The 25,653-nt window shown below is 39.2% G+C and overlaps 1 protein-coding gene across 28 annotated transcripts in view; it reads left to right on the top strand.

The window, feature by feature from the left end:
* The window catches only part of SUGCT (succinyl-CoA:glutarate-CoA transferase), a 529,555-nt gene that overhangs the window by 229,978 nt on the left and 273,924 nt on the right, over positions 1-25,653 (top strand). Inside the window, exon 13 of one of the 28 annotated variants that reach the window (XM_087892421.1) lies at positions 25,312-25,606. The exons of the other annotated variants lie outside the window; for them this stretch is intronic. Coding sequence (XP_087748547.1) covers positions 25,312-25,407 — 96 coding nt within the window. The 3' untranslated portion in view covers positions 25,408-25,606. Of the gene's footprint in view, positions 1-25,311; positions 25,607-25,653 lie in introns of those variants that run through there. 28 annotated transcript variants of the gene reach the window in all.

Here is a 25,653-nt window from a genome sequence, read left to right as displayed (position 1 = left end):
TTGGATGTGTTGTTCTAAAACCAGAAATTTTGTTAACTGCTCATATTACTCAGATCTATACTTAGCAGCACATTGCTTCTTAATAAGAATATTTTATAACAATTTACCAACTACAGTAAACAGCAAGAACTAAAACAAAAAACAGAAGCACCTTTTAACTAAATAAAAATGCCTTTCTCTATATTCAGAATACCAAAAAAAAAAAAAGCGTAATGGAAAAAGGTAGTCAGAGATACATTAGAATTGTTTTGGAATAAGAATCCCACAGCCAATAAAAAGAAGATGTTAATCATTAAAGAGAAAAAAAGATTATTACCTATCATATTGTAGAATCTGCTCCACAAGACAGATGGCAGCGATTAAAAGTTACAGTGTTTTTAACTTCAAAGACAAGAATAACATGCCATTTTTCCTTTATTGGCTACATGTATGTTGTTACTTTACATGGCAAAGTATTACCTTCTTGCAACACATATACTCCCCAAATAATCATTAAGAAGGTGAATTGTTATAAAAATGCTGACTTATTATTCTACTGAATTTTGAAGCTCCTGGCTATGTGTATGAATTTGCAGCAGTTGTTTTCCTGTGTTTAACTTGCTTGTCTGGAGATAATGGTGAAGGGCTTTTATTGGTTACAATTGATTTCTATAAAAATAGAAATGTATCGGTAGATACTACATCGTCATTTATGGGAAGAGAAAGAGCAGTAAGAATATTGCCTTATTAGTAAGAAAGCCAATTTTTACACATTAGAAATTTCCAGATATTTAAACCTCAGATTTTGAATATTGAGATATGCAGATAATTTTACAAGTGTTCATATCTACAGTTATGCTAAGGTGGTGATTAATTATGTATGCAACAGACTGAAAAGCTAAATATTTGTAACTTTGTGAGAGATGAAATTTAAAAATTAAACTGAGAGTAAGATAGCTTCTTTCAAAAATTCTTCTGTTGTAAATGATACATAATTTCTATACTGGCTTTACTTAATTATTACTCAACTTCCAAATTTATGTTAAGGACCCTGAATACTTTAGTATTTTCAATCTGTTCTCTCATCTCCATTCCACCACTTGATGCTCTTCCTCATTAGGCTTTTTACAGATGCTAACATTTTCTATTATTTGTCATATGATAAGGACACATCTGTTCTGAGAAAGGAAAACATTTGCTTCCCAGATTGTCCAAATAAAATAGCCACATTTGTATGCATTATAATTTGAAATGAAATTGTCTCTTTATATCAGATAATAATATATATACTTATGTCTTTCCAGTGGGAAAACTGTCCTATGGCAATTTATAACATGAAATACAATAAAAATGAAATTTAAAATCCACAAATCAGCACAGTAAACTGTTTAAGCAGTCAAAGAATTCAAGTTACTAACAGTGGAGACCTTCCGAGATGCAACAGTTTTTAGAAGCTGGAAAAAACAGGAACACATTTTTCTAACATGTCAGAGAATGGTAATATTGGTTACCAACTGGTGGAAGTAGCTATATACAATAATCACACTGGGTTGCAGGAGAGAGACAGAATGCTTTAGTCACAGTATTTACATGAATATGTATTCTGTGAGTTGCATTTGGATTAAATTACCCATGATATAGTGAAAAAGAAGTAAAATTTAGTACAACATGCTTTCTTCCAATATCTTTTTTAAAACTGACATATAGAAATTGGTATAGATTGCTAAAAAAAATGACTGACTTTTAAATGAGTTTAGGATTCAAATTGAATTTACCATATTTTAAGACAAATTTGATTAAGTAGAAAGTACCATATTTTTCGCCCCATAAGACACTTTTTTTCCCTCCCAAAAGTGGGTAGAAATGTCTGTGCGTCTTGTGGAGCAAATATGGGTGACAGGCAGCAGCGGCGAATAGCGGCAGCAATTCCCGCCGCCTGGAAGAGCTGATCAGTGGTATTCTGGGAGGCTGATTCAACTGCTGATCAGCTGCTCACAGGTGAAGGCTCCAGCGTTCCCTAGCGGAGGCAGCAGACACAGAGGAGGGAGCTGACCAGGCTGTTTGCTGTTTGCTGCAAGGATGCTAGCCAGATGAATACCGGATGGACGCTGGAAGGCAGAGGCAGATTTTTTTTCTTGTTTTCCTCCTCTAAACCTAGGTGCATCTTATGGTCAGGAGCGTCTTATGGGGCGAAAAATACAATAATAACATTTACATATTTAAAGTATTTGGTTTTCTGACAGATGTTCAATTTTCTTTGATTGGCAATAACAAAACAATGAAAAATGAATGGATTAGGAACTTATGCAAAATGTATTTTTTCATTCAATTGCATACAATTCACTGACAATGTATCTGCATATATTTGATTTTAAGTATATGGCATTTCCTAACTCATTTGATATTTCACTGTTTAAAAGAGAGGTCTCCTTTGAATTGCACTTACTTCCTGATAGTCATGTTGTCATTGGGTTTAATTTTGGAAGAGATTTAGGAAGTGGTTACAAGACTCAGAGTAGAATAAAGACATTTACTGATTTTTAGTTCAGTTCTAAGTTACTAGAACTCTTCCCTGAGACTTCTGAAATGTTTGTCTCCTTGTTTCATTTCTGTCTTGTTTTTGAAACTGAGTTTATTATCAGAAATAGGATGCTTAAATCTAAGAACACTATTTTGTTTTAGATGTTTTTTCTTTTGAAGCTTGACGAGAAGCAAAAGTCTCACTGTTTATTTTTTTTAAAAAGCAATATTTTCTACAGTATGATCTTGTGAATATGAGATAGACAAAAATCTAGTGAGAGAATAACAAAGGACATAATGTTACTTACATCTTTATAACATTATTTCTTACCTGTTAAAATTTTACGGGGAAAAAGGACTTTATAGTAGTAAATATGTCAGCTTTAAATTGTGTTTGTGTACCATATATGAAAGGGATATTTAAAAAATAAAAAAACCCGAAGAACCAGAGAATTGGTTCTAATTATACTTGCACATGAAAGCAAAAAAGAATAGAAAATGTATCCAGATATCAGTTCATCCTTACAGATGGAAAGCTGAACAAAAAGAAAGTAGATTTATGTTTTTCTCCTTGAAGAAGATGAATTCCCTCCTGGAATTCCATTAATGGGTGTGGGAATATATAGTGTAGGGCATATTTTCCATTCAGTATTCAACCTCCATCCTAAACTAATGTAGTACTATACATACACATACACCCAGGATACATGCATATATACTACATCCATCCATACAAATATTTACTTGAAGCATGTCTATTCTGGCTTTTATCAGATTGTATTGGATTATCATAGCATAGACATCGTTGGTGGATTGGATTTTTTTCTTTCTTTTAAAGGATAAGCATTTTCAAGATCTATTCCGTAATTTTAGGAAACTTTTTGAAACAGTTTTTCCAAAGTTGTACCAAACTGAAGTAAAACAGAAAAAAGGAATGATAGATTTGAATGTTTTAATGAATGAATGTAGTCCTCAATTGCAAAAAAAAAAAAAGAAGAAGAAGAAGAAAAGAAAAGAAAAAAGAAAGAAAAGAAAGAAGATATTAAATCAGGGCAATTTAACAATTTTACATGTTTGGTTAACATATAAGGCACATATTATGTAGAACATTTTTCAATTAAGTAAATTACAATGATGCTGGCCATTTCATGCATTTTTTTTTTTTAATAAGTAGGCATTTCCAAACTTTGTTTTTTAAACAGGCCTTTAATCAGTCCAAGATTTATGTACAGCATTAAAAGAATTCCCAACAATCTTTAAATCAGCCTTGCTCAACCTGCTGTTTTGCAGATGTGTAGGTACTATAACTTCCAGAATCCCTGCCAGCATACCTAGAGGTTATTGTAATCCAAACACATCTGGAAGGTATGGGGTTGGAAAAGGCTAGTTTAAACATTCACTTGCTGTCAGACTGAAGCAACCAGAGCCATTCATGTATAGTTAAAATCAGTTGCTTGTCTGCTACCTAATTATAAGATTCTCAGCGGATTGTTTGCCTTCCTTCAAGAATGACCAGATAGGGCTTCCTGGAACTTGAGGAAGGTCAAGCTTATGCCACTTGCAGCTGCACAATGACTCCAGTTAAGTCCACACTTGATTCCTTCTTCCATCCTGGTTTGCAGTTTTCCAACATCTGCTGATGCCAGTATGGTTTGTTTATTTATTTATTAAACTTTAATGCTGCCCTTCTCCTCTACAGGGTCTATCTATTCAAAGGAATTTGTTATGGAATTCAGAATTTGGGAGCATAAGCAAATTGTGATGTATTTTCTTTTTTAATGTGGTTTAAATAGGCCCTATTCTTCTTTCTTTCCTCTTTTTGTAAGAAGACAACAAGCAAGCAGTGCAGGATATCTTAAACTTCAAAACATGTTTTCTTACATACCAATTTATACTCAACAAATACAAGTATTTTGGAAGAGCCCATGGAAAACTAATTGAAAAGCGGCCCATGCTACATTCACAGGATGTAGTTCCTGATGCAGCTATAACAACAATATGCATTATGTACAATATTTTTAGATAGCCATTGCCAACTGACTATTGCAAGAGCTTTTTATTTCCCTTTATATATTTTAAAATGCAAAGATTTTCTGTAGTTAGCCATGCCACACAAGTAGAAGATACCAGGTATAAGACATCATCACACTGCATCACTTCTGAGAAATATTGAGAGGGGAATAGCAACTCTGAGCTATCACAGCTGTCCTTGTTTCCCTCTATGTGCCAAACACCTGCAGACTCTAAAAGGATACCAAAACAAAACTCCACCCTGTGGCAGGCAGCCAGGTTTAGTAACACTTCTCCAACTTTACTTTGCCATTAAAAATTAATTTTAACATTTTTTTGTAACACAGGAATCTTTTCTTCCACTCCCAGAAGTCCAGTTCAGTTCCTTCTCTCTTTTTTTCCAAAGAGGACAACTACACTACACTCCAGAAAGTACAAAGTTGAAATAGTGAAATGTTCGGTTGAAAAAAAAATCTCCTTGTTTTAGTTTGGATTATTTTTGAGATATTATCAAATTAGCTGGCTTTGCTAATTCTAAACCACCTGTTTCATTGTCAGGGCACATCTATATGGCAGCTACCCATACAGATGGGAAACGTGGGATGTAGCTATGGAAAAAAGAATGCTGTTTCTCTCCCTCTGATTATTCCCATCCTGTCATGGGACATCTTTTACAACCTTTACCGATTCCACAATTGGTTTCACTGGCCGTGTGAACAGACTGGCTCATATGCAGTACACATGCCATCCTCTGTTACAAGGACAGATGTTATTCCCTGCAGACTAAAATAAGAATCTTTTTCACTTGCACCCATGTATATTGCCCAGTACTAGTTCTACCCCCACCCCAACATAAAAAGGCTGAAATTTCTGCAGCAGCTGCTTTGCATGTTGTTCAAAGTCTAGAATGTAACTATGGATGTTTCCAACCAAAATGAACTTGAGATGCAAGATCTTTACCAGTCTTAGCTAGGTCAGGAGTGCAGCTGGAAGGCCACAAAGTTTTTCATAACATGTTGAGCACTACCTTGTAAAAGTAGCAGGGCCAAGATCTGCTTTTGAGGATGGTTCTTCAGTTCAAAGATATGAAATGGGAGTTTTAAAGCATTTTAGCACTCAGGATTCCCATTTTGCACTTTAAGGCCCTTCCAAAATATCAATATTTGCAAAAAAAGGAAAAGGGGAAATATTTTTAGTCTTGCAATTGGAATTTTGGCAAGAACAAATGGCCCTAGGGCTGCACTTTCTATAGCCCTGGACTAGATTCTGCATGCATGTATATGTGTTGTTATGTTTCTAAATGTGTTTCTTCTGTATTATGTAGATGTGGTCAGTATCATTTACTTTGAACAAGCTCAAGTTAACAAGTCTTGGCATTATATTTTAACTTGTGTTGGAAACAGACAAAATAATAATCATTCTCATAGTTTTTGCAAACTATGCATCATATGATTAGTAAACCTTCCCCCCCCCCAAAAAAATCCTAGTGTTTTTCTGCAACTGCAGGATCTTTTTTGTAGATCAGCTGTTTGTGGATCCATTAGTTGTTACAGGAATTGACTCACCAGCCTGGTATCATGGCTGAGAGAAAGTGACTGGCCTAAAGTCATCCAGCTGGCTTTCATGCCTAAAGTAGAATTGGAATTTACAGTCTCCTGGTTTCTAGCCTGGTCCCTTAACCACTAGACCAGGTCTATTGAAATTATCATATACTCTTAAATCGTGCCAAGCATATACTGTTTTCACAAATGGAATGAGACAGGTAGGAAAATTTCCAAACCAATTATCTAATTTGGATATAAAATTAGGGAAAAATAATAAAAAATGAGAGATAAGAACATAAAAATATTTTTTGGATGAAGTCAATGCTCATCTCAGTCCAGTCTCTTTCTCACAATGACCAGACCAGTTGGAGACATACACCTCTTCCAACTTTTCTTCCTTGCAATTGGCAGTTTGAAGGCACATTAATAACCAGGTTAATAACACTACCATGACAATGAATTCCACTGATTTTGCCCTATGTAAAGTACTTTTCTCTATTTTAATATTCCTTCAGTCAGTTTTATTCTAGGACTTCTAACTTAGTGTTTTGAGTAAGGAAGAAAATCTTCTCTTTATCAATTTTCTCTTTGCCTTTCATTATTTGTTATATTTCAGTAATCTTTTTTTCCAAGTTAGAAAATTAAACCTTGTCTCATATACAAGTTGTCCAAATCTTTTGATAATTCTGACTGCCTTGCCTTGTACTGTTCCTAGCTATTGCAGAGAGAAATAATATAATTGCCACAGTGAGTTGAGACCTAACCTTATAACCCAATAACTTTGGCCTAAGGTACACAATTCTCTTGGTACTCCCACTGATAGCATCCAGATAACAAGAAAACCATTACAGATTTTGGACTCTTAGCTCACTCAAAATCTTTAATGATTGGTACTGTCAAAGTCATCGAGGGTGGAGTATCAACATGATCATATTTCCCCTGTTGCAGTAGCAGTTCATACATTAGTGAATGGAGAAACAGTCATAAGTGTGAAAAAATGTTGTTGTAACTTAGAACAGTCACTAAATGAACTGTTGTAAGTTGAGGACTACATATATACAACAATACAACAATGATAAAATTAATGAAAATGATGGAAAGATTTGGGATGAAACTTAAGTGAGAAGGGTCTGAAAGATATTTTGTATTTTAAAAATATGAATGATAATAACATTGAAGAATATTGTCCCAAATGCTACAAATATTGGTATCAAAGAAAACAATGCAGTCATAAATGCTTGAGAATGTTAAAATATAATGTTTAAATCCTGAAACATTTTATTATAGGTTTAGAAAAGATGACTACTGTACTGTAAATGTTATTGATTGAATGTGTATGAGGAGGTGGTCTTGTCTCCTTAGTTCAAAGGTTTTTTCTTTGGTTTCATTACTCATCAAAGGGGCAGTGGCCATGGAATTGAATAAGGATCTTATTTTAAATTATTTTTTTGAAAAATCTCAAATTTTCACTTGGATCATATAGGTAGAAATTTGAACAGTTTTTCAGAACTGGTAGTCTCATGCTTTGGAAAAATATCCATACATTTTATTAGTTTTCTATTGTTGAGAAATAATAATTTTAATTTAGGCCTAGAATATAATGAAGAAACTACTGGACTTGTGTTCAAGTCCAAGCTTGATTTGAAAATTCATGTCTTGTATTACGGTGATATAATAACTTTAAGAAAGTTTCCAGAGAAAAAAAATGTACAGCACATCCCAAAACCCCAAGCCACCATTGCTAAGAAATAGAGATAGGGATTTCTCCATCTGTGTCAGGCCTGCCTCTGTTCAAAACCCAAGAAAGAAAACCCCCGACTTCAAATCGAGAAGAGATAATTTTACTGAGTTTGAAATGATAGCGGTAAAGGAAAGCAAGAGGTGTGAAAGTTACATGTTGAAAGTTTCTCTAAATCCCTCCCCCCAAGGACCCAGGCTGAATGTCCAATCCACGTCCCGCATAGTGTCATGTGGAGCACATCTTCAGGTACTTTCGTCCATCTGGAATTCTAGGATGGTTAGTGTTGACTGGGTGTAAACAACTCCATTCAGCAGCACAATAATTCTTGAGAGCAAACCTCCCTTTTAGTTCACATGGGCCTTCATCACACCAGCTCACTTCCCTAACTTCAATGCCATGCCCCCCTCCCCGTTACTATGGCAGCCCCATTACTATGGCAGCAAGCATGCATCAAAGGGAAAGCCCATGCTGGAGATTCGGCTGACATTCGGCTCTCCTGCAGTAGACGCGTTAGCCCTAAGGAAAAAACATAAGATGAAATAGACAGGATAGAAGCAATACACCATACAGGGGAATAAAATAACATTAAGGGTTGTAAGGGTATTTGTGAAACAGTTGAAGGAGTTTAGGGCCCGGACATCCCGAGCATTCACCCATTCAGACTGTGATGTAGGGAAATGTTTCCAGGCAACCAAATGCTGTACTTGTCTCCTATATTTCCTGGAATCCAGGATTTCTTTGACTTTAAAGTGTTGTTCACCTTCGATGAAGAGGGGAATTGGAAGGGCAGGTTGGGCTGGTCAAAGAGTTGATACATGCTCAGGCTTTAACAAGCTAACATGATCCACAGGGTGGATCCGCCTAAGGGTTTTGGGTAGCTCTAACTGTATGGTGACCAGATTGACGATTCTAACAATGGGGAAAGGGCCTACATACTTGGGCCCCAGTTTCTTTGATTTCTGGGTGGTCTGTAAGTACTTTGTAGATAAGAAGATCGTGTCCCCTACATTGAAACTCTTTCAGTTTAGCTCTTTTCTTGTCAGCCTGTCTTTTATGGGCTTGATATCTAGTGCCTTACGGGTGATGGGCCAAATAAATTGAAGCTGTTCAATCCATTCCACTAAGGAAGGGATATGGGGTTTCCCCTGGGGAAGTTCTGGAATCGGTATGAAATCCTGACCAGAAGCAACTTTAAATGGGATGAATTCAGTGGTACTATGGACTGAATTATTGTAAGCAAACTCTGCAAATGACAGCAAGTCAGCCGAATTGTCCTACTGGTAGTTTATATAGCACCTAATGTACTGTTCCAGAACCAAGTTCACATGTTCAGAGGCCCAATTAGTTTGAGGGTGGTGGGTGGAGCTTAGACCTTGGGCGGAGCCTAATAACTTCAGGAATTCCCTCCAGAAGTGGGAGGTGAATTGTACCCTCTTATCCAAAATAATGCAGTCATGAACCCTGTGTAATCTATACACATACTGGCTAAATAGTTTAGTGAGCGTTTTTGCAGAGGGGATTTTGGAGCAGGATACAAAGTGCACCTGCTTGGAAAATAAGTCCATGATCACCCAAATGACTGTGTTCCCCCCCACTCTCAGGTAGTTCAACAATGAAGTCCAAAGATATTTCCTTCCATGGGGTGCTAGGACTGGCAACACTCTGGAGGAATCCAACAGGCTTACCTGGAGGCCTTAGCAGAAGCAGACACAGGACAACTGGGCACGTAGGTTTCTATGTCCTTTTTCAATGAGGGCCACCAGAAATGCCATTTAACTAGGTGTAAATTTTTCACGAAGTCAAAGTGTCCAGCAGCTTTTGAATCATGGGTCTGTTCCAGCACGGTTCCCCTAAGACTGGTGGGAACGTATAGTTTAGCGCCAATCCATGCTAGGCCACCTTGCATGGTGCACTCATTTGAGTGGGACAGGAACCAGTCATCACTTTTCAGCACTCCTTTCAGCTCCTCGCTTAAGTCACTGGGAAGGTTAAGGTCCACTTTCTCCTGGACTCCGGTGACTACCAGGCAGCCAATTACTTGGAAGGGATAACTGGGTGGATTACTTCTGGCCGAGCATTATTGTATTGGGGCAATCTAGATAAAGCATCTGCCATAAAGTTCTTCTACCCCAGGAAGGTAGTGCAAGGAAAAATTAAAATGGTTAAAGTGTTGCACCCAATGAATTTGCTTGGGTGACAGTTTTTGGGGCTTCCAGGTTTTTATGATCAGTCCACACCTCAAAAGGGTGTTTTGCCCCTTCATGGAAGTGCCTCCAAGTTAATATTTCCTTAATTCTTTCAACTCTATATCCCTCCATATTAAATCTCTAGTTACTACTATAATATCTGGGACCACCTTTAATTGATTAGCTATCCAATAATTTCTAACATTTGGAAGACCCAGCCTACCCTTTTTAAATGGTTCATACCATAATGCTTTACTTATTCTTGCTCTCTTACCTCCATTACAATACACCTCCAGCAACCTCTGTATTTGTTTTAATTCTTGATCCGAAAATTTATTTGGGATCATTCAAAACAAAAAATTAATTTTTGGTAAAACTTTCATTTTTATCATTGCATTATCATTATCTTCAAAACCATGATAATTTTACTTTCTCATATTTATCTATTTTATCTTTTATATCTTTCTTAAACTTTTCATAATTTATTTTCTTTAATTCTTGAATATTTTTTGGGATGTCAGTACCTAAATATTTAATACTATCTACTATTTTTAATTTATATTTTTCTTTTCAATACTTCCACTTCTTCTTTACTATGGTTATATAACATCATTTCTGATTTTTCCCAGTTTATTTGTAATCTACTATATTTCCCAAATTCATTCAGGTGTAAATTTATCCTCTCTATAATTACTATGGGATTTTGAAATGTTAATAATGTATCATCTGCAAATAAATTTATTTTAGTTTTCTTCTGTACACCAATTCCTTCAATCAATAAATCTTCCCGTAATTGCATTTGCCAAAACCTCCATCAATAATGCAAATAAAAATGGGGATAAAGGGATAAATAAATAAATCCTGTCTTGTTCTCCGTCTTAAGTTTATTGTCTCTGTAACACCATCATTTATGGCTACACTCGCTTTATTCTTTGAATATAGTTGATTTATCATTTGTCTAAATTTTTTACCAAAACATAACTTCTCTACATCTTCAATGTACGCCATTCCACACAATCAAAGGCCTTAAATATATGTTATGCTAATACCCCTGCCTTTAATTTTTGATTCTTTATATAATAACCTATGTTTAATACCCTTCTTACTATGTCTGACATTTGTCGGCCTCTTATAAATCCACACTGGTCGTTTTTAATATAATTCTCTATAAATATATTCAATCTATTTGCCAATATTGCTGTAAAAATCTTAGTGTCCTGATTAATAAGTGATATTGATCTATATGATCCTAGGTTTGTATGATTTTTACCTGGTTTCGCTATCAGAATTATCAAGGATTGCTTCCAGGAACATGGAATATTTTCCTCTTCCATTATTTTATTAAACATTATCTTTATCTTTGGCACCAATAGCCCTTTAAAATTTTTATAATATTCTACGCTAGTCCATCTAACCCTGGTGCCTTACCTGTTTTCAATTTATTAATAACTTCCACTATTTCCTTTGTGATTCCATTATTTTTTATTGTATTCTTGAATTATATAATTTAAATTCTTTTCTACATATGCCCGACTTTCATTCATATTTATATCATTTCCCTTATATAGCTTTTCAAAAAACTTCTTAAATATCAACAATTTTTCTCTCATCATATTACTTCTTTCCCCCTTGTCATTCTTTATTACTTCAATCAGGCTTTTTGCCTTTTTAGCTTGTGTGGCTCTAGCCAGCATTCTAGAATTTTTATTACTGTTTTCATAAAATTCCCTATTTACCGTATTTTCCGGCGTATAAGATGACTTTTTAACACAGGAAAATCTTCTCAAAAGTCGGGGGTCGTCTTATACGCCGGGTATAAGCCTACAATATCTACCTTGACAGACTGATGGAAGCGGTAAGAGCGGCTACTACCATCTCTAGTCATTGCTAGAGATTTCTAACCCGAATCTGAGCTGACCAATGACGCTACGGGAGTGCCGACAACTTTGAGGGGCCGATCTCGTCAAGGCTGCATGCCGCTGAATGCTTGACCCAGCTGGTTGCTGAGCGGAGCTTCCCCCACCGTCCCAGGCATCCAGGTGGATATTACCAACGCTCCGACTTCCCCAGACAGCTGGGGCTCGCCATCACTGGGGGTCAGCTGGGGAAGTCAGAGCATCGGTAATATCCACCTGGATGCCTGGGACGGTGGGGGAAGCTCCGCGCAGCAACCAGCTGGGTCAAGCATTCAGCTGCATGCAGCCTTGATGAGATTGGCACAGCTTCCCCTTAATGTTGTCGGCACTCCCATAGCGTCATCGGTTTGCCCGACACTTAGTTGCTAGCTGTCTAGGTCGTCGTCCTGGAGTAGCAACTCCTGTCTGTCTTGGTGGGGAGCGACAGCCGCAGCTGCAGCTAGTCTGGTTCTTCATGACAGCAGGCAGCAGACCCGGAGCCGCAGGAAGAAAGGAGCGGGGCCGCGGGAGGGAGGGGGAAGGGAGGATGAGCTCACGCGCCTATTCGCAGCCTCTACTGAAACCTGCAGGGTCGGATATGCAAAGGAGCCGGACCGGCCTCTGCCCGCCACCTTCCCTCCGAAAGCCCTCCATCTCACCCACCCCAGGGCAGAGGACTGCCTTTCTCAGAGCAGCTGCCTCCGCCTCCTCCACCCTTCAGTCTGACTCCGCGCGGAGGCTGCGTCTGCTGCTCCCGGCTCCTCCGCCCCCTCCCGTTCCTCCCCGGCTGCTGCCCAGCTGCAGCTAGTCTGGTTCTTCGTGACAGCAGGCAGCAGACCCGGAGCCGCAGGAAGAAAGGAGCAGGGCCGCGGGAGGGAGGGGGAAGGGAGGACGAGCTTACGCGCCTATTTGCAGCCTCTACTGAAACCTGCAGGGTCGGATATGCAAAGGAGCCGGACCGGCCTCTGCCCGCCAACTGGCCCAGCGGCGAGGGAAGAAAAGTTATTCTCCCGCGGGGGCTTGCCTGGGTTTTTCATCAGTTGCAGGGCCTCTTCTTTGGTCACATTCCGGCGCAATTCCCTTTCGGCAAAGGGCAACTAACCCAGTGCTCTGCCACTCTGGTGCAAACTTCTCTGCAGGCTTGTCGATGCTGCAGATCTGTTTTATTCGGGGAGCTGCTTCTTCCCACTCTCCCCGCCCCCCCCGGAAAAAAAATCCCCTGTCAAAAGGGAAGGCCGTGACTTGGCCGTAGTTCATTAAGCCTCTTTTAAGTTTGCCACGGCATCGGCCAGTGCAAAAGCGAAGACGCAGGAGGGGATCCAGTTTCAAAGTCAAACTCCCCCCTTCGGCTGGAGGCTGAGAATTTCTTGGGGAAATACATTGGGGAACAAAATCCGTTGAAGGAACCAGCTTCCAAACTTCCACGTTAGAAGCGGTTCTAAGCGCCTTCACCAAAAGCAGATAAATGCCTCGCTTCAGTTTCGACCTTCTTGCTGTGGGGCACTTTGGGGAGGCGATCGTGCATGCAAGTCCTCCTCGGCTCTTCCAGCCTACCTCGCTGTACTTTAAAAGAAGGACCGTATGGAGAATGTTATCCAATTGCTCATATAGCACATCGCCAAATAAGGCACTCCGTAAAACTTTGCCCATCCCGCAAGAGAAAAAAGGCATTGTAGCTCCAAAAGAAGCCGTTCAAATGCACATTTCTAGAGTTAGGGATGACCTTCACTGAGAGTAACTTTCTACAATTGCATGTTCCAAACTTGAATCCTCCAGGTGTGTTTTGATTTCAATTCATACAATCCCCAGCCAGCACAACATTAAACAGTACATGTTCAACCCAGCAAACTAGTTTCACCTTCTTCATTGCAGTGAAATAAAACAACCTAGTTTAGGTAATAATAAACTATATTTAGAATGCTCTTTATTAGCCTTTGTTACCTATTAAATAAAACTAACCTTATTTCCACTGATCCTCTCATTTATAGGGAACTCAATTGCAAAAATCTATTATATGTACCCTAGACCAGAATGTTGGGTCTCTTCACAAGATAAAAGACTAACAATATGTAAACATACTACCAAAACATGGACATAATTTCCAACCCAAAGCCTGTCCATCTAGTATCCTAATTTAAAGCTAGGGGGAAACAAGTTTTTTAAAAAATCACTCAAAGGTGGGCATTTCCCCAGACAGCTGGGGCTCGCCATCACTGGGAGTCAGCAGGGGAAGTCAGAACGTCGGTAATATCCACCTGGATGCTTGGGGGAAGCTCCACTCAGCAACCAGATGGGTCCAGCATTCAGCAGCATGCAGCCTTGACGAGATCGGCACAGCTTCCCAAATCTGAGTTGCCGGCGCTGACCGATGACGCTACGGGAGTGCCAACAACATTGAGGGGAAGCTGTGCCGATCTCATCAAGGCTGCATAGGTAACAGGACAGGGTGACAGGAAAAAAACCTGGTATGAAATACCATATTGAAATCAAATCTGATATTTTTAAATTTTTATTTGGTGTGCGCTGGAAGAGGGGTAGTCTTATACGGCGAGTATAGCCCAAACCCTATATTTTAACAGGAAAAGTAGGGGATCGTCTTATACGCCCAGTCGTCTTATACACCGGAAAATACGGTAAGTATATTAGATTTTTTTGAACCTGTTTTATCTCAATATTTTGCAGCTCTTTTCTTTTAGCGAATAGTTCTAGCATAATCCTATTCTCTCCTTCTATATATTTACTCCCTAGTTCCCTAATTTTCTCCTCCAAACATTTTATATATTTCTCTTTTTATTTTTTTTATATTATAAGAGTATTTTATCCCTAAATCTTGCACTACTGCTTTCATTGCATCCCATATTACATCTGTATTACTCCCTCTTCATTTATAGTCCATATTTCTTTTAATTCCCTTTCCATTTTTTCTAAAAACTCTTTATTTTTAAAAATCCTCAAATACATTCTCCATCTACTTGCCTGTTTATAATCACAATCTATTTCCATATCCATAGTTACCATTGCATGATCAGATATTTTAATCTGATCTTTTTAATCTTTTAATCTTTAAAGCGCTCCATGGCATCGGGCCTAGCTATCTTTGAGACCGCCTGCTGCTACCGACGACCTCCCATTGTCCCGTGCGCTCCCACAGAGAGGGCCTCCTCAGGGTGCCATCAGCCAATCAATGTAGGCTGGTGACCCCCAGGGGGAGGGCCTTCTCTGTGGGGGCATCTACCCTCTGGAATCAGTTGCCCCCAGAGATAAGGAGAATCCAAGACCTTAGTGCCTTCCGCCGTGCCCTTAAAACCCACTTTTTCCAGCAAGCCGGGCTGGCTTAAGAAAATTTTTTAAATGTTTTAATTGGTTTGTATTTTTAATTTTGGGCCAAATTTATATATATTTTAATTGCTTTTTAATATTTGTATTCCATGTTTTTTTAATTCTGGCTGTACACCGCCTGAGTCCTCAGGGAGAAGGGGGGTATATAAATTTAAAAATAAATAAATAAATAAATAAATTATTTTTATCTCTGCTCACATTATTTTAGATAATGTTTTCAGTGTTACAAATATATAATCCCATTCTTGTAAAACTTTTATATCTTAATGAAAAATATGTATAACTCTTTTGATTACCATGTAATTGTCTCCAGACATCTTTCAGTCTATTTCTATTAATAAATTTTCTTAAATCTGTATTATTATGCTTTATTTCCGCTTTTGATGGATTAGATTTGTCAATTCCGCTATCCATAATCATATTATACTCACCTGCCATTATCACATAACTTTTTTTACTTCTTCTATTTCTTTACATACCCTATTATAAAATTCTCTTTGATTTATATTAGCTGCATACAAGTTTGTAAGATAACCTCTTGTCCATAAATCAAACCTTGAATTATAAGAATTCTTCCATAATTCACATCTTTTAGGTACAATAATTGCTACTCCTCTTGCTTTTGATGTACCAAATGGCTTTTCATATATATCAGCCCAGTATAACTTAAGTTCATTTACCCTTCTTTCTTTTGATGTGTTTCTTGTAAGAGTACAATATCTATTTTCTCTTTGTTAATTGATTTTTCAATTCTTGCTCGTTTATATTTCCCTCCCCCCCAAGCCATGTACATTTCATGTAGCTACCTTCAACAATTTCCCCAACTGTTCCTCATATTACATATGTAATACTCAAGCTGCAGCTCCAACCAATCTGTCTCCTCCTAGCAGCGGTACAGCTGGGATGAGTTGTCCCCAGGGCTCCCCAGTCTTCCTGGTCGCTCCCGTGGATTGACATTGTGTGCTCAGCCCCCTCGGTAAACTAGGTCTCCTGGTTGGCCGATAAAGTGGATCTTGCTTAATGTCAGGCCTGCGTCCGTTCAAAACCCAAGAAAGAAACCCGACTCTATTGAAGTAGAGAAGAAGTACTTTTATTGAGTTTGAAATGATACTGGTGAAAGGAATTAAGATCTGATCCAAAAGGCGCAAAAGTTACATATTGAAAGTTTCCCCAAATCCCTCCCCCCAGGGACCTAGGCGGAATATCCAATCCACATCCCGCATAGTGTCATGTGGAGCACATCTTCAAGTGCTTTCATCCATCTGGAATTCTAGGACAGTTGGCCTTGACTGGGTGTAAACAACTCCATTCAGCAGCACAGTTACCGGTTCTGCAGGTGTGGCTTGGTGGGAGGGGGTGTGTCATGTGACTGGGTGGGCGTGGCCAACTTTTTCTTTTTAAAAGCATTTTTTTACTATCGGTTCGGGCAAATAGATAGTAAAAAAATGCTTTTAAAAAGTAAAAAAAAAGAGGTTCTGACTATCACTGCTGTGTTGCGTGGTTGTTGGAACCTTTCTTTTTTACTTTTTAAAAGCATTTTTTTACTATCTATTTGCTGGAACCAGTAGTAAAAAAATGCTTTAAAAAGAAAAAAAAGATTCCGACGATTGTGTGGCACAGCGGTGATTGTCGGAACCTTTTCTCCCTTTTTTTAAAGCATTTTTTTTACTACCGGATCCGGTGAATAGATAGTAAAAAAATGCTTTTAAAAAGTTAAAAAAAGAGGTTCTGATGATCACGCTGCACAGCTGTGATCATTGGAACCTTTCTTTAAACCTTTTTAAAGGATTTTTTTACTACTGGTTTGCCTGAACCGGTAGTTTTTATCACTACCGGTTCGCCTGAACCAAAGCAAACTAGTAGCATTTCAACCCTGGAGCAGACCTTCCTTTTAGTTCACATGGGTTTTCATCACACCAGCTCACTTCTCTAACCCCAATGCCATGCCCCTCTCCCCATTACTATGGCAGCCCGTTACTATGACAGCAAGCATGCATCAAAGGGAAAGCCCATGGTGGAGATCTGGCGGACAACTTGTTTTTCATAACCAAGAGTTAACTTAGCTCTTGTTCTTGCTCTTCCTTCTCCTTTCCATTGTTTTTCTTAATATGTTAAAGTAGTACTTTGAAGTACCTTTTAGTCTTTGAAAATTGAAAAGAGATTTGATCCTTAAATTTAAGAATTCTTGATCAGTGATTAATGAGATTTTTGAGATAGCTCAGATTAATTTCACATATTTAGAGATGACACAGGAGATGGAAAAGGAGAAGGACTTTGGCTAGATGTTGTGGTTTTCTATACCTTTGCATTACATGTAGTAATCGCACAAGAAAAAAACCATAAACCACAATGAAACCTACTTCAAAGAAATATGAAATAGCCACTGCAATCACTAAAGGGAAAATAAAATAATCATATCCAGCTTGTCATTTTTCTGTTACCTTTGTTTTGCAATTCTCAGAATTCCTTTCTACTTGTTTTAGGTTTGACACACATGGAAAACACCATTCTTAAGACTAAGCTAGAGAACAGCACTACAGGTTTATAATTACAAAATTATCAGGTTAGCAATTTTTCATTTAGCCACATTCTAGCATTGCTTCAAAATTTGCAGTTAATTAAAGATAAAAGTCTGGTATAACTTTGCTCAATTGACTGAAAAGAAAATAGTGTGTGAAGCCAAGGAATATAAGGAATGTGTACCAATCGTCTATGAGTGTAGACTTTAATCAGACACTATTTTCTTGACAAAGTCAGATGGTCACCTGCATATGCTATAGATCAGGGCTGTCAAACTTGTGGTCTGCGGGCCGGATGTGTCACATTCTGGCCACACCCATGCCCGGTTTAGTGAAGGGGAAAAAAAGTCCTGCTATGTCACATGATGCCGCTGTGATGACATGAGTTTGACACCATTGCTATAGATTGAATTTTTTGGAACAATTCAGCAATGCAGGATGGTTTTTGTAGATGAAGTTGATGGGGAAAATAGCCCTAGAAGAGATAATTCCTTTTTAGCATTCTTTCCTACCCTTTTCAATCTCATCTATCCTCTCTCTTTCTTTCGCTCACAATGTATTTTGATCTTCTATTTTGATTCTAGACAATATTTTTCACTTATACTCTTTGGTGGATTAATTTATTTCTCTACAAACCATTTATTATTATTAGCTTCTGTTCTTTTCATTAATAATGAATAATAGTGAATAATTGCAAGCAATATCATTTTGTATACATGTCTTCCCATTTAATGCCTTTGCAAACTTTATTTTCCCAATCCCATATTGACTGTACTCATGAATATGGGCAGATGTCTGTTAGTCTATTAAATAGAGTCACTGGAAAAAAAGGTTGTCTGAGTGTCTTATAGTGTGATCTGGAAAAAAATAATTCCAAATACTGCAAAAATGATCAAACAATTACTAAAATCAGATTAAATAATTTGAAAACTCTGCATGCTTTTATACAAAATTTAATATACATGTTTCTTTTGTGTTTTGTATTTGCATCATTCTGTTCTGTTAGTTTTAGTTTAGTTTATTTGAATTTATAACTGTTAAAAGTTCAATAAACACCTTGATAATAAAAACTAAAAAGGAATAGTTTGAAAATCAGTTTTTTAAAAAGTTGGCAGATTCAGTCCCTAATAATGATTTATTGCATTTTTGTAGTTTTTGATAACAGAACACATACAGGTCCATTTATAAATTAATATTTTCCCATGTCAGAAACTGGGAAGTCTGAGTTCTGTTTTCCATAATGCTTGAGAATTGGGGATGTACCAGGGTGAGCTGTGCTGTCAAAAAGAAGACAGTTGCTGAAAACTGCATCAAAGAATTTAGAGAAGATTTTTCTGATTCAAATGCTCCTTTAAAGATACAGTCAGGTCAAAATTAACAATTCCTTAAGCAATTTAGCATGCAACTAGACTGAAGATGCAGTTTATTAAATTATGAGGAAAAAAATAAAGGTTGGCAATGTTGACAAGGACTTTTGGAACTGAAATTAAATACTTGGAACCATTAAGTTGAAGAGTCTGCTCTACTGATTGTAACAGCAGCAGCGGCAACAACAAAAAACCCAACCTAAGAGACAAAATATGTTTGGTTCTACTTTCAAGTGGCAATTTTAGATCAACAGTTAAATAGCAAATAAACAAACAAAACAACAACCCATTGTGGCATAGCTTGAAATTTGGACTCGGTTTAGGAAATATTCTCTTTATTGTGATAATTGTAGTGTGTCTTCTGCTTTGATATACATAACAGATGGTACACTTAAGCCTATTGGCTCCTTCAACTACTTGTTCTTCATGCAGTCTTTCAGATACCTAGTAATTAATCTAGGCTAAAATGGTGTCACTTATAAAATACCTAAAATGAATTAAAGAGTCATAGCACCCAGCTGCCATGCTGGGCAAGCTTAAAATACTTGTTTCATTGTATAATAATCACTCATTCCTTTGATTCATAAACTCTCTTCAAGATATAAAAAGGAAAAATTAACTGTGTGATCAAATAAATTGAAATCTTCTTAAGTATGAATCAAAAGCATACCATTAACAAGCAACTTATATTGAAGAAAATATGTTGCTGTGTGCCATGTGTCACTTAGGCATTTTTTTTAAAAAAGGGGCAAATTGTTTTCCCTTGAGAGTTTGCCCTCGATCCTCTTCATCTTACAATAGAACCAGTTATGCTGTTGCACTGCAGCTAAATACAGACACTCTTACTTTCATTGTGCAAAGATTGCTTACCTCTCATTATAGGCAGCTGATAGAAAAACAAACACTCACTAAAGCATATGGGGATGGTTTATTTCTTTACAAGTTAACTAGGAGACAATGTTGGGTGTATTTCACCAAACCAGGTACTGCCGTCATTTCACAATACAGGAAATTTGGAAAAAGCATAGCAGCTGTTTGAAATAACATTTAGTTCTTATAATGGCAATTGTGGGTAAAACCTTCTCACAAAATGGGGAGCTCATTGTAGCTAAAATTCATTGAACTTCATTGAACACTTTGGAACTGTGTGAACAGCATATGCTCTATTTTGTTGTAAATTTTTTGCCAATCTGTGCAGATATATAAATTATTTTTATTATATTCCAGCTGTATATTTTAGCATACTTAGTATTTGTGAACACATAAGTATCTAGCCTGATTTCTTCTCTGGCTTTGGAGTTTGCCAGGCAATAATAATAATAATAATAATAATAATAATAATAATAATAATAATAATAATAATAATAATAATAATAATAATAATAATAATCTGGTTGCCGTGAGAGGGTGATCGATGTTCACATCTGAGTTCAAAATGGCTCTTTCTACCGCTGATATGAGAGTTCAGCAGGACTAAAATGACTTGTACCTCTAATTGATACTCTCTCCACAGGACCCTGGATAACTAGGACATGCCTACCAGCTATAGACTATCTAGCTACAAAATGTACTCATTGGGAGAACTCCTCAAACTGCGAGATGCCCCCCTCTCGCAGGTCTGGCCCTCTTCTTTATCGAGGGCCTATCTCGATGACGGACTTTGGAGTCCGGAGAGATGGCATACAGCAAAAAGAGGGTTATGGGGTTTTTTAGGGAAATTTCTTAATAAGATTTTAAGGGATTCTGGGAGGGGGGTAGATTACGTGGGTTCGGGGGAAGACCCACGGGGGAGGGTATCTGGGCCAGCCATAGGGCATGGCATGGGAGGTGTGAACTCTGGGGTCAAGGAGATGATTAGATCTTACGATACAGATGCCCATAACATCGATACTGTAGGTGGGAGGGGCATATATGGCGGGAGCAGGGGGCCACATCATCCAACGGGAGTGCGTCCTCGCTGTTTAACAAGCGGTGGCGCGCTCCGACCCTCAAAGCTCTTCTCGTTCCCCAGGTTGTACGGAACCTCGGACCCCAGGCCTTCGGCTGATGCTGTGCAACGCCAGGTCCGTGGTAAATAAAGCCCCCCTCATTTGTGATCTTATTCAGGAGGGGGGTGCGGACCTGGCGGGTATTACGGAGACCTGGTTGGGCCAGGAAGGAGGAGCCCCCCTTGTTGATATGTGCCCACCAGGTTTCCATGCTTTCCATCAGCCAAGGTCTCAGGGGAGGGGCGGAGGAGTGGCGGTTGTTATTAACGAGGGTCTTGGACCAAGGGAGGCCACTGTTCCTCAGACGGCTGGATGTGAGTCCCTTCTTGTGAAGTGGGGTCATAGGGTGCAGTTGGGCTTGCTAGTCACGTACCTGGCTCCCTGCCATGCGGCAGCAGCCCTGCCTGAGCTGCTTGATGTTATAGCCGCGGTGGCTGTTGACACCCCCAGGTTTATGGTCATGGGGGATTTTAACCTGTCATCAGTTGGAGAGACATCTGAGGTGGCTCGGGAGTTCATGGCTTCCATGACGGCTATGGACCTGACCCAGTTAATTTATGGCTCTACTCACATGGGGGGACAAACACTGGACCTTCTTTTTGTCTCTGGACAGTGGTTGAGTGATCTCGAGATAGGGGATATAGTGATTGAACCCTTGTCATGGTCAGATCACTCCCTCCTTCGCCTGGACCTTCGAACCGCCACACCCCGCCGGGAGGCAGAACCGACTAGGTGGTTCCGCCCCAGGCGCCTGATGGATCCTGAGAGATTCCAGATGGAGCTTGGGCCATTTCCTGAGGTTCTAGCACACGACTCGGCTGAGGACTTAGTGGCCGCCTGGGATAGGGCAGCGGCTGATGCTTTAGACCGAGTCGTGCCTTTACGGCCTCTGACCCGGCGCCGGTCTCACCTGGCTCCTTGGTATACTAAGGAGCTGAAGGAGATGAAGCGCCGGAAAAGACGCCTAGAGAGCAGTTGGAGGGCTAGTCGTTCTGAATCCGACCGAACACTGGTAAGATCTCATATTAAGAATTACCTAGTGGCGATAAGAGTAGAGAAGAGTAACTACTTTTCTACTCTTATTGCGTCATCAGATAATCGCCCAGCCGCCCTGTTTAGGGTGACCCGCTCTCTGCTCCATCAAGAGACGCGGGAAGACCCCTTGGAGGGTAGAGCTGAGGATTTTGTACAATATCTGGTATGACAAAATTGCTCAGATTCGTGAACAGCTAGACTCTGACTGGATTGATCCAGAGGAGATGACAGGGGCAGGTCCTGAGAATATTATTTGGGAAGAGTTTGATCCTGTGACTCCCGAAAGCGTGGACAGGATACTGAACAGACTAAATGCGACCACATGTTTATTGGACCCGTGTCCATCCTGGTTGGTACTGGCCTCCCGGGAGGTGACACGAGGCTGGCTCCAGGAGATTATAAATGCTTCTTTGAGTGAGGATGTCTTTCCCACCGTCTTGAAAGAGGCGGTGGTGAGGCCCCTCCTCAAGAAGCCCTCCCTGGATCCAGCTGTATTAGCAAATTATCGTCCTGTCTCCAACCTTCGCTTTGTTGCAAAGGTTGTTGAGAGTGTGGTTGCACGACAACTGCCTCAGTACCTGGATGAATCGAATTATCTAGATCCGTTCCAGTCGGGATTCAGGCCCGGGTACAGCACAAAGACAGCATTGGTCGCATTGGTTGATGATCTCTGGAGGACTCGAGACAGGGGTTGCTCCTCAGTCCTTGTCCTATTAGACCTCTCAGCGGCTTTTGATACCATCGATCATGATATCATGCTGCACCGGTTGGAAGGGTTGGGGGTGGGGGGCACTGTTCTACAGTGGTTCTCCTCCTTTCTCTCTGACCGGTCGCAGTCTGTGTTGACAGGGGGGCAGAGGTCGACCCCGAGGCCCCTTATATGTGGGGTGCCACAAGGATCGGTCCTCTCGCCCCTTCTATTCAACATTTATGTGAAGCCGCTGGGTGAGATCATCCGTGGTTTTGAGGTGAAGTACCATCAGTACGCTGATGACACCCAGCTGTACATCTCCACCCCAGACCACCCCAATGATGCCCTCGAGGTGATGTCCCGGTGCCTGGAGGCCATACGGATCTGGATGGGGAGGAACAAACTCAGACTCAACCCATCCAAGACCGAGTGGCTGTGGTTTCCGTCGTCCCGATATAGTCAGTTGGCACCATCTCTGACTATTGGGGGCGAGTCGTTGGCCCCCATAGATGGGGTTCGCAACTTGGGCATCCTCGTGGACTCACGGCTGTCTTTTGAAGAGCATATGACGGCCGTAGCCAGGAGGACTTTTTATCAGGTTCGCCTGATTCGCCAGTTGCATCCCTTTCTGGATCGGGACTCGTTACGCATGGTCACTCACGCCCTTGTCACCTCACGCCTGGATTATTGTAATGCTCTCTACATGGGGCTCCCCTTGAGAAGCACCCAAAGGCTCCAACTGGTCCAGAATGCGGCCGCGCGGGTGGTAATGGGAGCAATGTGGCGCTCTCATGTAACCCCCCTCCTGCGCGAGCTGCACTGGCTCCCAGTGGTCTTCCGGGTGCGCTTCAAGGTTTTGGTTACTATCTTTAGAGCGCTCCATGGCTCAGGACCAGGGTACTTACGAGACCGCCTCCTGCCACCAATAGCCTCTCACCGACCAGTTCGCTCCCATAGAGAGGGACTCCTCAGGGTGCTGTCGGCCAAACAATGTCGACTGACGGCCCCCAGGGGGAGAGCCTTTTCTGTGGGGGCACCTACCATCTGGAACGGGCTTCCCCCGGAGTTACGAAACATCCAAGACTTACGCATATTCCGCCGTGCCCTGAAAACATTTCTATTCCAACAAGCTGGTCTGGCCTAACTCTCCCTTTTTAATTGGCTTTTAAACTGGCTTTTAAATTGGGTTTTAAACCTCTTTAGATAAATTTGGATGTTTTTTAATCTTTGAGCCTAAATTACTTAATCTGTTTCTTAATAGTTTTTAACTTCTATATGTATTTGTATTTATTATGGCTGTTCACCGCCCTGAGTCCTTCGGGAGTAGGGCGGTATACAAATATGAAAAATAAATAAATAAATAAATAAATAAAAGACAGTGTTATAAAGTGCCTTACACCCCTATTCCATTTCAGGTAACAAAATCTCATGGACAGCAGGTTGCTTTTCCAGAACAGTATTTTCCCAATGAGTAGATGGATGATAAAATATATATCTTTTTTGCCAGCTTTATAACTATCTTTCATTTTTACCTGGTTTTAATTTCCTTTTAATACATTAAGAAGGAGGGAAGGAGGACGGAACGAAGAAAGGAAGGGTAGATCAATACAGGAATTCCAAATGACATAATAACATTTTTTGGGAGGGTGCACATTGTCATATTCATGGGAGAGAGATTTATAAGTAAGTGTGTTTTTGCCAGAGTACTCTGCAAATACTGAGAATTTCCAATAATTACTTATTCTAGCAGTTTTTATAATATAGCAAACTTAAATTTGCTTCTTAAAAGGGCTAAAAGAAGTACACCATATCAATAAATGTCTTTTGTTTGGATTTCATTTAGCATATTGTGAGAATCCAGCCATTGTAGGTTCAAAACCATGGTGTTTACCCCCAAGGAAAAATCCAGCTGAAAACTTTAGGAAAACAATTTATAATGAATTTATTTTAAAAAAAAAAAATACTTAACCAGATTTACATATTAGATTAAGTACACATTTGGTTTTACAAATGATAGATTAAAAAATACAGATATAATTTAGAAAGAGAAAGAAATACTAATTATTTTTTTCAGTATCAAAAAGGTATGGGAACCTTGGATCTTATTGTAGTTTCATTGAAGGATCTTCCATTCAGGTATTCTTAGATTGTAGCTGCATTAGTTCTTGTAATTTTAAGCTGCATTGCCTACTAAAACCACGTGCTCATGATTTTGTAATAATTTAAATCCTGAGATTTGAGTGAGCATCTCTTTGTCTCTACATACTTGCTGTCTTTATTCTAATCCTGAAAAAAACATATTATATGGTGAATGAGAAGGATCTCTTGGATCTGGTATCTTAATTCTGTGGTATCCCAGGAAGCAAATAAAGCAGATATTGGTTCATTCCGATATAGGTCTTAATTATCATAGCTCTGTCTTAACTATCAGCATATGTTGATTCTGAAATGTAATGTAAATCTGCTTTTAGTGTTTATTTCTTGCTTTATTGGTAAGATCTTGCCTGAAGAGCTACGCACAGAAGTTAGAACTACTGACAACATAAAGAAGGGGAAGATTGCTGGAATCTGTGAACCCCGAAAGCTGCAATAATCAATTTTCTATTTGCATTATAATATCACATGCTCCAAAAGGGCAGTGCTTATGGCAGAGTAACATGATGCTGCTTTTGTCATTCTAATGAAAGCAGTGACATATTGCAGACATTGTCCTTGAAATTCATTTTTAATGTTTTGTGCAATATATTGTGTTGATGAATTTTTAGTATCTTGAATAAAGACATTTTAAAAAGCAATTTAATTTAATTTAATTTAATTTAATTTAATTTAATTTATCGCA

Source organism: Pantherophis guttatus, chromosome 4 (genome assembly GCF_059756535.1).
Source record: "Pantherophis guttatus breed Tessera chromosome 4, ASM5975653v1, whole genome shotgun sequence".
Lineage (NCBI taxonomy): Eukaryota > Metazoa > Chordata > Lepidosauria > Squamata > Colubridae > Pantherophis > Pantherophis guttatus.
The sequence above is the reverse complement of the archived record's forward strand: the minus strand, read 5'-3'. Positions and strand labels throughout refer to the sequence as shown.